This window comes from Tamandua tetradactyla, chromosome 8, assembly GCF_023851605.1.
Source record: "Tamandua tetradactyla isolate mTamTet1 chromosome 8, mTamTet1.pri, whole genome shotgun sequence".
Classification (NCBI taxonomy): domain Eukaryota; kingdom Metazoa; phylum Chordata; class Mammalia; order Pilosa; family Myrmecophagidae; genus Tamandua; species Tamandua tetradactyla.
In genome coordinates, this window is record NC_135334.1 from 59,374,058 (window position 1) to 59,386,525 (window position 12,468).

A 12,468-nucleotide genomic window follows, 5' to 3' on the forward strand; every position below is an offset into this window, starting at 1 on the left:
TTCTCTTTCTAGTCTTTTAAAATAAAACTGTCCTGAATTAATACACATGTAATTTACTCAGCAATCTGAAGTTCTATTTAAATCTAGGACAGGTCTAATTACTAGTTCTTCCTGGCTGACTGCTTAATGTTGACTATGGCACCTGATCTGCAAAAGCCTGCACATTCTTTCATTGATTAACATTTGTCCAAAAATACATAGTCATAGGTATCAGGAAGACAGGGCACATAAGTGAGTATATCCATTCCTCCCTTTCTTTATGTTAGCCTTTGCCAGAATTTTAAGTACCTGATAAAAATCTCTAAAAGAGAATTCTATAAATTTAAATTTTTGGCATTCCATGTATGTTTTTCAGAAAATACTGTCTAATATATATGCATTTTTGAAATGCAAGAAGATTATAAGAACAAATTGATATGAATTGCATATTTAATAGCTTGTAATTATGTCTTATCAAAAGCTTAACTTTTAAAATCCTTTATTCTTTGGAAATATGGTAATTGTCCCCTTTCGCATGTAGTTAATTATAAATTTCAAGAAGAATTAAGTCTGCTAAATCTCTTCTTCTTTTTTTCTCTTTTGTCTCTATGGTAGCAGTGAGAATAGAAGTGAATTGCTTTGATCTTCTTTCTGAATGGCATTTCTTTCCTCAAAGGACTAGCCTTGCGTTGGGGGCTCGAAATTTCAGATATTTTTCATTAGCTGTTAATCTGTTAATCCAAGAAAGGTATCTTTACAGATGGGTTTAACAAATGTCAGATAAAATAAAAAATTATTGTACAAATCACAGTATTTAGTTTCCATATGACAGCTTTGTAGTTTATGATCTAATGGATAAGATCTGCCAATGAAGAATATTCATTGACTGCAATATTCCATAATGTCCCAAATTTCTTTCTTGCAAGGAAAAATATGCAATTGTAGTCCCTTTCTCTTGTTTCATCTTGTAATATCGGTAGGTGATGCAGTGACAGCATGAAAATGTTATTGACATTTAAAGTACTTCACAAAACTGTTTTTTTAACCTTGATTTAGAGGCTTAAATTACATGCTATATCAAACTATGCATAGTAATAACTCAACTTTAGAGCTTTGTTGAATTTCACTGACAATTGGGACATGTCTCTACAAAATGCTAAAATAGCATATTATTTCTTAGAAACATTTACACGCACTTAGAAATATATACACATCACCAATATGATCTCAGACTGCTGACTCAACTCTGGTTCCCAATTTAGTCATCTTAAAACTACTGCAATTTTTCAGATATTTTTTCTGTCTTCTATAAATTAAATTCACAGAAAAGTTGTAAAACACTTAGATTTGAAGTTTTTGACATTTGCTAAGCGTTGACTTGCAAGTTTTTCTCATTTAATTTTCATAATAATCTTGTGAGATAAATATTATTATTTTATACTTAAAGGTGATAAAACAGACTCGGAGGAGCTAAGTGGCACAAGGCATAGCTCTCTGATTTGGGGGGATATGAATATTTATCTTATTACTATTAGAGTATGTACTGGCTAAATGTGTTCCATATATTTTTTATTTAATACTTACAGTAATCCTGTAAACTAGGTATTATCCCATTTTATGAATTATAAAACTGAAGCTTACAGAGAATAAGACACATATCCAAGGTCACAGATCTAGAAAGCATAAAATCTGACATTCTAATCCAGATCCAATGAATTCCTCATGGTATTAAAAATACTCTCCCCTACTACCTTTCAGGGTTCTTGAGAGGATATAATGAGCTAACAATATGTGTGAAGACCTTCATTTCTAATGGGGATTTGATGAATATTATTTCATTATATGGCTAGGAAATGCCTTCTGAGTCCAAATTCAAGTCCAGTACCCTCTTCCCATTGAGACCATGAAATATGAAGTCACAACAATGGCCTCCATTTAAAATGAGTCTTTAAGTATGGCCAGCCTGAGAATTCAGAGCCTGTTCTATTTATCATAGTTAATTAATCTGTGTATTCAGGTTGTTGGCATATCATGTTAATGTAGAGTGTATATTCCTCTTATATACTAGTTAGCCACAGACTGTCCCTCTGTTGACCTGGGCAAATACCTGCCTGGAGTCACAGGGGATTCTATAAAGCATGAGAGTGACTCAGCACCACCATCACTATCTACTGATAACCTATTCTTAACATCCTGTGGAGAATGGGTCAGAAGCATGTTCTTCATTTATAGAGGCAGCAAATGCCTGATTCCCCAGCATGGCTTCAATCTTAGTAAGGATACCCTCAGAAACAAGTTAGACCAACTTATCTTAAACATCTCCTAAAACCTAAAAAAAATAAAAGGATGCAATTGGAAGGATAAGCTCAGGAAAGAATGAAGTCATATATTGAGGAATAATGCTCAGAATTGTTTGAAAAAAATTTAGCCACGTGTATGTTTTGCATCTGTAGCCAATACATAGAACTAGTAGGTCTTATGGGATGCAATAATAGAAACCACATTATTTTGCTTAAACCTGGCTAGTATTAGTAGTCCTTACCCTGCCCTATAGATGAAAATTTGAGTAGTCCTGTGACTTTCCAGTCATTTACAGGGAATAGGAAGTCTTGCCATCACTTAAAATCACTAATACAGTCTCAACTCAGCAATTAAAATTGTCCAGTCCCAAATATTAACTAAAATTCGGAACTCTTTTCCAGATTAAAGATTTTTTCTTTCCTTTTGTGGCATCTTCAGAAAGGACATTTGCCTTTGGGGAAGGGGATGCTGTAAGCTTTTCTTTTCTTCTCCCTTTCCATTTGCTTTTTGATTATTGATCTCTTCATAGTTGGAGTGTAAGAGAGAAGTGAGAAAAGGAGAGAAGAAAGTTCTCATTGGACTGAAATTGTAATGCTTCTTGTTCTCTAAGCCTGACAGATGATGATAATAAAAACAATGACAACAGCTAACACTTCCATAGTGATGATTATATATAGGCAAGTTATAAGTGCTTTGCTTATTGTTAACTCCTTTAAGCTTCATAACTGAGGCAAAGAGAAGTTAAGCAACTTGCCTAAGGTCCCCCTGATAGTAAACTGTGGAACTGGGATGCATGCCTCTAGACTCTTTCTTTCATGGGCACTCTTGTGGTCTGTGAGAGTTTCCCCTTCTGGGCCTCTCTAACTAAATCTCCTATAACATGGATGATTAATTTGTGCCAGTTTTACAGCAGTCCCACCCCACACTGACAGTTGTGTATCACATGGCTCCAGGATATATCTCTTGCTTTGACAAACTGAAAGTACAGGCTGAACCTGATAAAGCTACCTCTACTTACCTATAACCAATTATACATGTTCTCTTACTCATTGAACTTCTCAGGTAGGAGTCGGATCCTGGTATACTCACCTCCCAAATCCAAGGAAGTTGTATTAAACTTTAGTGCAGTCCCACTGAAATCTCTTTTACTAAACATAGGTGAAAAGTGAGACCACCCCGTTTGCAAAGAAATCCATCTCTCTTTTAAATTTCCCACCACGTAACCTTTGTATACCTTTATAATAGAGAGGAATTCAGTCCTGAAAATGGTTCTTTTGGCTTTCCTTTGGAAATTTATTCTTATTATATATTAGTGTTTTAGTTAGGACTTCCAATGTAACATCTTGTACACGTATTTCCAGCTATATTGTACTTTTATATTTGGCAACACTTGAGTTCCTCCTTTTTTAACATCTAATTTTGAAATTACAAATTTTAATAGAAAATGAAGAAACTCATTGTATGAAGACTTTTATTTTATCCAAATAAAATATTTATACACACAAATATATGTGAATATGATATCTATATATATAGAAATTACATGTCTGTATATGCACATATTAAATATTTATATCTCTATGTCTTTGAAATTGATCATTTAGAAACATGTAGAGTAGTTTTCTTAATTTTTTTTGGGAATTCTCTTATCTCTTGATGTGCTTAAGAAAAGGCTAGAAGTCAGAAAATGTGTGTTCTGAAAATTTAATAACAAGAATTAACTTTACTAAACATTAATGCTTATACTAATTAATAATTTAAATATATTCATTAAATTTATTAAGTACCTATAACTCACAGTCCATTTGCACACGTATTGCATATAATTTTAATCCTTCTATGCAGAAAAGCCACTTACTCAGTTGCCTCTTGGACATCCCATTTCAACTTGTTTCTTCATCTGTCAAACACCTGAGAGCCTCAGAAAGTTTGAGAAAGATACCTTAAGTGCTAATTCAAAGACTAAACTCAGGGGAACCTCTTAGATTTTTTATAGGATCAGTAGACTCTATGTCTACTCCCTACTATGACACACTGCTGTCCATCACTTGGGAGTCCTGTGAAGTGAAGACAAATGAAAAGTCAGCTCTCTGAAGAGAAGGAATAATTCTTTCCCCTAAATCCTAGATTTCTGAGGTCCAGAAACTAAAGGTCTTCTTACCAAGGCCCAGAATGGTGTGACTAAGTCCTATCAGAAGGTGTATGGTGCTCCTTAAGACTGGAATGCCTTCTCATCCCTTCCCTTCTAAAAACTTTACAGAAAAACTGAAGCATCTCCTTAATGCCTTTCCAGACTTACCCAGTTAAAGTTCAGTATTCCTACTTTTGACCTCAGTACCTCTGTGCAGCCTTCTCTGACCCTTGCTCATCTTTTATTCCTGCTCCAAGAATGTGTGAAATAGATTTTTTAGATTTTCCCATGTCAGTATTATTACTTTCTAATTGCATGTTTATTGTCTTTTTCTTTAGACTGAGAACTTCTTTATACAGAGGTTGGGTCCTTTTTTTCTAATACAATACCTGGCATGTATTATTTGCTCAGTGAATGTGTGTTGACTAACTAAATTAATGAATGAATGATCCTAGTATTTAACTCCTTTTTTAAAACTTAGTACACTGTATATCCTCAAATGTCATAAGTTCTTTGAGAGAAGGATTACTTTAAAAATTATATTTCTGGTGCTTTCTATGTAATATGTGTTTGATAGATGAATGAATGAATATGTGTACGGTGCTATCGTGGTACACTTTTTAAACAAAACACCCTACAATTATGAGAATCATGTTACTGTGAACTGTAGAACAACAGAAACGTTTTAGCTCTTACACTGCTTTCAGAAGAAAATGCTGTTGTGAATGAAAAATTTAGGTCAACATTTCATTTGGATGAATCATTTCTCACCCTGCCACACACCAACTTATTGTGAGGATTAAATGGCTAAATGTCTAAATAAGCATTTTATAAATCTCACAGCCCTGACAGGTATAAGATCTTGGTATACAAAGAATTCCCCACTGTTTCTGGGGATGGAATGTGTAGAGAAGAAAGTCTTTAGACCCTTTTTTGTTAAGTGTGTGTCATTATTCAAATTCCTTATAGTACAGATTTATATAATCAACCTGCAGTGTAATCATCTAGCATATTTGGCTCATTTTCTCAGGATATTCTGGAATTAAATGTACCAAGATGTTAAAGTCAGAAAAAAGGACACCAAGGAAGAAGAGAGTCTTGGAGACATCAACCTATCTAAACAGCATAATATTTTTAAAAGGCTAAAACCCACTGACAGGTTTTTCTCTAAGAAGACATGTTTTCCAGATCAGCATTTTAGATCTCTGAATCCTGACCAGGTCACTGTCAATAATCTACTAGGATAAACATAAATGTCAAGTTGATGGAACAGAAGGGGAAGGAAAACTCTGACTTTATTATTAGCTGGTGAATTTGCCACCAATTTCTATCTGAAATCCTTATTTGGAGAGCTGGGCTGGATCTTGAGATGATTGTAATGTTCCCTCTTGATTTTTGGCTTCAGTGCTAACCTAGAGGCATACTTAAGTGTATCCTTTCCTTTAGTTTTTATACTGCCTCTAGCTGTCATTGTAAGGGCTGGGGATCTGCCAAGTAGGAGGTATCCCAAACTCTATTTTACCACAATTCCCACATTAAATTTTAAAGAGAAAATACGCAAAAGAAGAATGAAAACTTATATAGTAAAAAGAGAATTTTTAACCACTTTAGTTCTCCATTTACTGAGATGGTTCCTTTAATCCATGTTAGGTTTTATCTTCTTTAGAAGTAGAGTGAAGGGGTAAGTAAGACCTAAGGTTAGGATTCTCAATAACCACATTTGAGTGACAGCCTCTTTGGAGATCAACTGGTCCCCTGGTCCTCAACCTTTGCTCTCACTGGAGCTCACAGAAGAATAATTGCCTCCGATTGGTAATGGTAGATCAGAATGAGGGATGTTCTCAAGTGGAGGGTATACTCCTTTGGAGGAGGGGACATATTAAATTCTTGGAAGGAATAAGAAGGCTAGAAAAGATTCAATGGGTAATATTTGATACTCCCTCTCTACACATTAGAATCATGTATCTAATAGAACCCTCTCATTTTACAGGTGAGAAAAGTGATGTTTAGAGTGTTAAAGTGACTTTTCTGAAGTTCCACAGATAGCTTAATGGGAATACTTTTCTGAAACCCTGATCTTAACTTCTATTTCAGTCTTATTTTTTTCTAACTACAACTATGGATTAAAAAATGATTTACATTCATATAGCATCTGTCTTCAGTAGGCCTTTTTACTTATCTGCCCTTGTATATTATTAATATGCCTGATTAAAACACTAATGGAAAGTACTTAGCATCAAAACTCAAGAAACATATAAAGATTTCCATTTATCTTTTTCCCCACACTATACATCCATAGAAGTTCAAACTCAGCTTATTTATACCTCCATCACAGTTTATAAGTACTTATATTCCTCCAACTAAACACAACTTGTTATTGATAGAATTTTGCCTCTTTACCATGTGCTCCATGAAGATACAAAATATCTAATATAAAATAAATGTATTACTACTATTAGTAGTAATAATAATAACCATTATGAATTATCCCAAAGGAAACATTCTTCACCATTAACAATTTGGTATGAATTCTCATAATTAGAATTAAAGATAATTAGCATTTTAATAATCCTTTGAAATTTCAAAAATCTTAACCCTACATGTAAGTGAATTTTATTTATTTTTCTAACTTTAAGCTATCAGAAAAAGAAAGAAATATCCTGTTACTTTGCGTTCTTATTATCAGCATCCTTGGACTTGTGGTAATGGTTGAGATGAATCTGTATCTATCATCTGATGATATTCCTGTAAATAACCAAGTTACCAACACTGTTTTACGACGTGACTATTGACGATGTGCATCTCATGGCAGCAAGGATGTGGCTGAGCCTAGCTTGAAATTGTGGCAGTTTAATGCCATTCCAGTCATATTTTATGTACTGTGCTGGTGCTGCAGCTCATTTTTTTAAATTTAAACAAGAAAACTGTGTATGAATGCTCTCAAGTTTATTTTATGATTAATTTATCAATAATTGCTCATACAGCACTTTGGGGCTTAGGGATACCTTAAAAAGAGATAATCTAAATAAAGGTTACACTATAAATCTTACAAATCACACGAAAAGGACTTCTTAGCATGAGCAAGTCCTGAATTCAATATTTTATTCCAGATAAATTAGAAATGTTAGGATCATTGATAAGATGAAATTTGATCGGTTGATGACATGTTTTAAGCCCTATTAAACAGATGGAAAATCAGAAATACCAGAGACAGCTTCTTGTAGAAGGAACATTCTTGGGCAGCAGAGTTAGCCAGATTCTTGTTGAAATCCAAGCTTTGCTGCTTTCTAGTAGTGTGACTTTTAGGCAAGTTGTTTAATATCTCTGAGCTTCAGTTTCTGCCGCTGTAAAATGGCCGTAATACTTCTACCCAGGTTTGTTGTAGGGATGTGATGGTATAAAGAATACTCCCTGCCATATTCAGTAGTTCAATAAGTCACTGCTGGGTTTTATCATTATTATTAATCATTTATTAATATGACTATGTTATCATTGAATGTACAATGAACAAAATAAAAGATAAAAGATATCTTATTAGAACATTCCTCAGCACCCCTTCTCCCTTTTAGGACTAATCAGTTCTCATTATGATGGGGATGGAATAGCAGTATTGGTTAAAGAGAAGCACTTTTTTTTTTTTTTTTTTTACTTTTTATTGTATAATAAAACGTATATACAAAGCAAAGAAAGAAAAAAGCAATAGTTTTCAAAGCACTCTTGAACAAATAATTATAGGACAGATTCCAGAGTTTGTCGTGGACTACCAGACCATCATCTCAGACTTTTCCTTCTAGTTGCTCCAGAACATTGGAGGCTAGAAAGAATATATATTTTTATCATCATTTTTTTCTTTATTGTGAAAAATAACATATAAACAAAAAAGCAATAAATTTCAAAGCACAGCACAACAATTAGTTGTAGAACAGATCTCAGAGTTTGATATGGGTTACAATTCCACAATTTTAGGTTTTTATTTTAGCTGCTCTAAGATACTAGAGACTAAAATTAATATCAATTTAATGATTGAGCAATCATATTTGTTTGCTAAACCCTACCTCCTTTGTATAACTCCACCATCACCTTTGATCTTTCTCCCACTCTTTTGGGATATTTGGGCTATGCCCATTCTAACTTTTTTCATGTTGGAAGGGCTGTCAATAATAAGGATAGGGAGATGGAACTAGCCGATGTTCTGGAGAGGCTGGCCCCTCTAGATTTCAGACTTATCTGGTCCAGGGACCCTACTGGAGCTTGTAGTTTTCTGGAAAGTTACCCTAGGGCATGGAACCTTTGTTGAAGCTTATATACTGCTCTAGGTGTTCTTTAGGATTTTCTGGAATGATTTTGGTTAGAGTTGGAAAGTTTATGATAGGCAGCAATGTCTAACTGAAGCTTGAATAAGACCAACCTCCAGAGTAGCTTCTTGAGTCTATTTGAACTCTCTCAGATACCTTGTTACAAGAAGCACTTTTTTTAGAAGGTGAATTTATAAAATTTATGAAAAGAGTTGCAACAAAAGAAGAGATCATCTAGAGATAAATTCCTTATGTAAGAAAAAGTGCCTGCAAATATCTTATAATGTGAAGTTTCTGGCTCCTTGAGCAAATTGCTTCATTTCTCCACGTCTCAGTTTCTGTTGTGGTAAGAAAGGCCTCTAAGATCTCTCTCATCCAGCTGTACATTGTGGGATCTATGAAATGACTTAGAGAAAATGTCCACCTTTAGCTCACATCCTAAAAGGGGAGAAAAATAAACAAGTCTTTCTGTTCCTTGACTGAAGTGCTCTAACAGGGGTACAGCACACATAGTTGTCTTGGAGCCTGGAGGAAAAGAGATCAATTCTGCACCTGGGTTAGTAGAGTTGTTAGGCGGTTCCCTCTGGGGTCTGGAAGACCAAATGCTGATGAAGCCTGGTGCCAAAAACATAGTTCTTTAAGTAATAACAAAAAGCAAAGGATAATTTCTTATGCCTTGATAAAGAGTAAATTTTGATAAAGAGCATAACAGGTTTTTTACAGTACTACACCAAAAAGTCATCCTCAAAGGATTCTGCTATTTGTAAATATATTAATAAATGTATTGATGATAAACATGTCAACTAGTATATATTGTTGCGCATAATATATAAAACTACATAATTTTTGCTTATTTTGCAGCAAAACCAAGGCAAATGTCCAGCCCAAAATTGTTCAGTGGAAGCCCCTAATTGGATGCCTGTTCACCACTGTACTGTAAGTTTGGTTATTTGATTCCGACATTAGCCAGATTGAAGGGGAAATGTTTTATATTAGTGGCATGAACTCAAATACTCTCTGAAAATTGAGAGTAGAGGAAATCTTTTGAAAGGAGAAAGAAGGTCTTTTCAGAAAGCTCTTCATTATGAAGATACTTGTGATTAAAGATACCATGATTTTTTTTTCTTTTTTTGGAGTCAGAATAACTTGTGAAGAATTTTTCTAAATGGATTATTGATGAGTTAGATTTGGATGGTTATAAAAATGAGTATATCTGTAGAATCTGTTTCCAAATAGCTGTTTATTTAGCAATATTTGATTTCAGATGCCTTAGAGAAGGATGCTTTTTCTTTTGTCATTTTTGTGTTGACTACTCAATAGTGATGAGTATATGGATTTACAGTTTTCAAGTCTTCCAGGTATAATAATAGCTGTGTGGAATATTCCTTTAGAGAATCTTCATGTGCCTTGAAAACAGTTACTACATCTTCTCTATGTTACAGATGGGAGACAAATGCGAAGGGAGTAGAGATTGTGCATCAAATTATAGAGCTGGGAATAAATCCCAGAAACCCTGTGTCTCCTTTTTTGTACTCATTCTACTACACTATACTCTAAAGTAGGTGAGGAAAGTGGCTAACTTGTATAATACTGTCTTATACATGCATTGCCTGATAGAAATAATAATTCCTCTAGGAATTTTAAGTACTGTAACTGACAGTTTGTCACAAAATAAATTGTGTGCAGTGAGGGCAAGAGGTTTGAAAGTTATTTTGGGGGCGTTCTCCTCATTTGACCGTCTTGCAGGCAATGTAAATGTGATATGTGGAGTTTCTTAGATATCCTATCCATGTTTATCATTGCATTAAAAGCTGCAGAAAAGTACTTGCTGGGCTGTCATAGCATGGCCTATGACTGTGTTATAAGGTGGTAGGCCTGGAGGTTGCTTTTCACTCCGATTGTGTTAGAATTGAAGCCTCTTTCTATGCGTGTGCATGTGTGTGTGTATGCCTGGAAGGAGAAGAAGCTGGATCACCGCTAATGAAGGGGATGTGATGTTGCTACATTTTGGAGGTGTTCCTGCAGTACAGAGGCAGCCTAGACTTGCTGGAAACTTGGAGAATAAAAATGTCACAATTTAGTGAGCACATGGTTATAGGGGAGTGGATGCTGAGGAAGTAGATGCTAGAGAAAAGATGAATTTTATAATTCTATTTCTTTTTTTTTAGATGTAAAATATTTTATTTGTAAATGGTGATCTTCTAGATCTGTGTCCACAAATTCCAAAACCCATAACACTCTGTATACTTCAAAAAATTCAATTTTTGCCAACATTAGATACTATTATACAGAACAGAAAACAAAACAAAACAAAAACCTGATAGGACAAATACTGGTAGGATGTCAGAATATAGTACAAGAGAAGAAAAATATTCAAGAAACAAATTTCATACAGCTATTTATCAAGAGAAAAATATATACAATTGATTTATTCTGTAAGATAAAAATACATCATGCCATATACATTACAAGTTTAGAACTGTATCACTGAATATACCTTCTATTTCTTCATCAATCACTCTTTATTTTATCTCTGATGATATTATCTCATAATTACCCATTGGTACCTCCGTGTCTCCTAGGAGATCATGTGCTCTTCGGGGCATAGTATACTTACAGTTAAGTAAACCTCTGGTACATGATAGGAGTTCTGCCAGTAAAAGTTCAATGAATGAGTCTTCAATCCGTTGATTCCTCTTTTAAGTTTTAGTATGCTGTTTTACAACTCTCAGATTTCTGGGAAAGATGAATAAGGTTATTTTTTCACCTCCTTGGGTGGGGGTGGGGGGTTAATTTCGCACCTTCATGGATCCTTTTACTTTTTTACCCCCTCACAGAGTATGACGGAATATGTGTTTTGAGGAATTTTGCCTTCAAACAAGACAAAATTTAATAATTCAATTTGATTGTGCTGGGTACTATGCCGATTACTAGAGATATAAAGATTAATGTGAAAGTGTTCCCATTTTATAAACACACCCGTGAGTAACACCAATGCAGTTTCTGATCAGACGCTGATCTTCCACTACACTGATAAGTTCATCTCATGAAGAACTTTGACATTCTGGTTATGTTGTTAGCCTTATTTTATGTTCATACGTTATTTGAATTCTTTCTTTTGAGATATTAAAAATAGGTGATCCTCCATTATTACCTTGGAGTTGGACCCCTTAGGACTCTGGGGGCTCCAGATTAGGCCTTCCAGCTGTAGAACAATAAAGGACTAAATAGATACCTACATTTAATACTATTCCTGAAGATTACAAGTCAGAAGTACTAACATTAAAGTCTGAGTCTCAGTTCTGTGATCAGGTGAGGGCATCATAATGCAGATGTTTCTTCTCAGTTCTGTGATGGAGTTGGGAGCTGATGATTTTACAGATTTCCCTTTCAACTTACTTAAAAGCAGTTAAATCTCCTAGTGGGGAAGATATTTTCTGGAGGAGATGTGAAACAAAAATCATTCTGCTTTCTCTGGGAGAAACACTCACTCCACAGAGGTGGGATCTCAGTGGTCATGTTTGGGCTATGTGAGCCTGCCCCTGGCCATGACCGACTGATTGAAGGGTAGACGAGCTGATTCCACATGGACCAGTTGGACTCTCTCTCCTGGGACTTTGAAGTTTGTAGTAAAGAGATGCCAAACTGGTAGTCATCAATATAAAATAATGTGAATGACCATACTTTGGAAAAAGTTCTGTGAACTTTAAAGGCTGAAACTCCTGGATTCTCTATCTGCCTTCTTTAGGCTTTGCTCAAATT

At 34.7% G+C, this 12,468-nt stretch overlaps 1 protein-coding gene across 10 annotated transcripts in view; it reads left to right on the top strand.

Moving 5' to 3' along the window:
• DLG2 (discs large MAGUK scaffold protein 2) overlaps positions 1-12,468 on the top strand; it is a 2,206,106-nt gene that overhangs the window by 520,190 nt on the left and 1,673,448 nt on the right. For all 10 annotated transcript variants that reach the window (XR_013156681.1, XR_013156683.1, XR_013156682.1 and 7 more), the window contains one exon: positions 9,568-9,642. Coding sequence is in view for 7 of the 10 variants with exons in the window: in XM_077113416.1 (XP_076969531.1) it covers positions 9,568-9,642 (75 nt within the window). In the remaining 3 variants the exon portion in view is untranslated. The remainder of the gene's footprint in view (positions 1-9,567; positions 9,643-12,468) is intronic.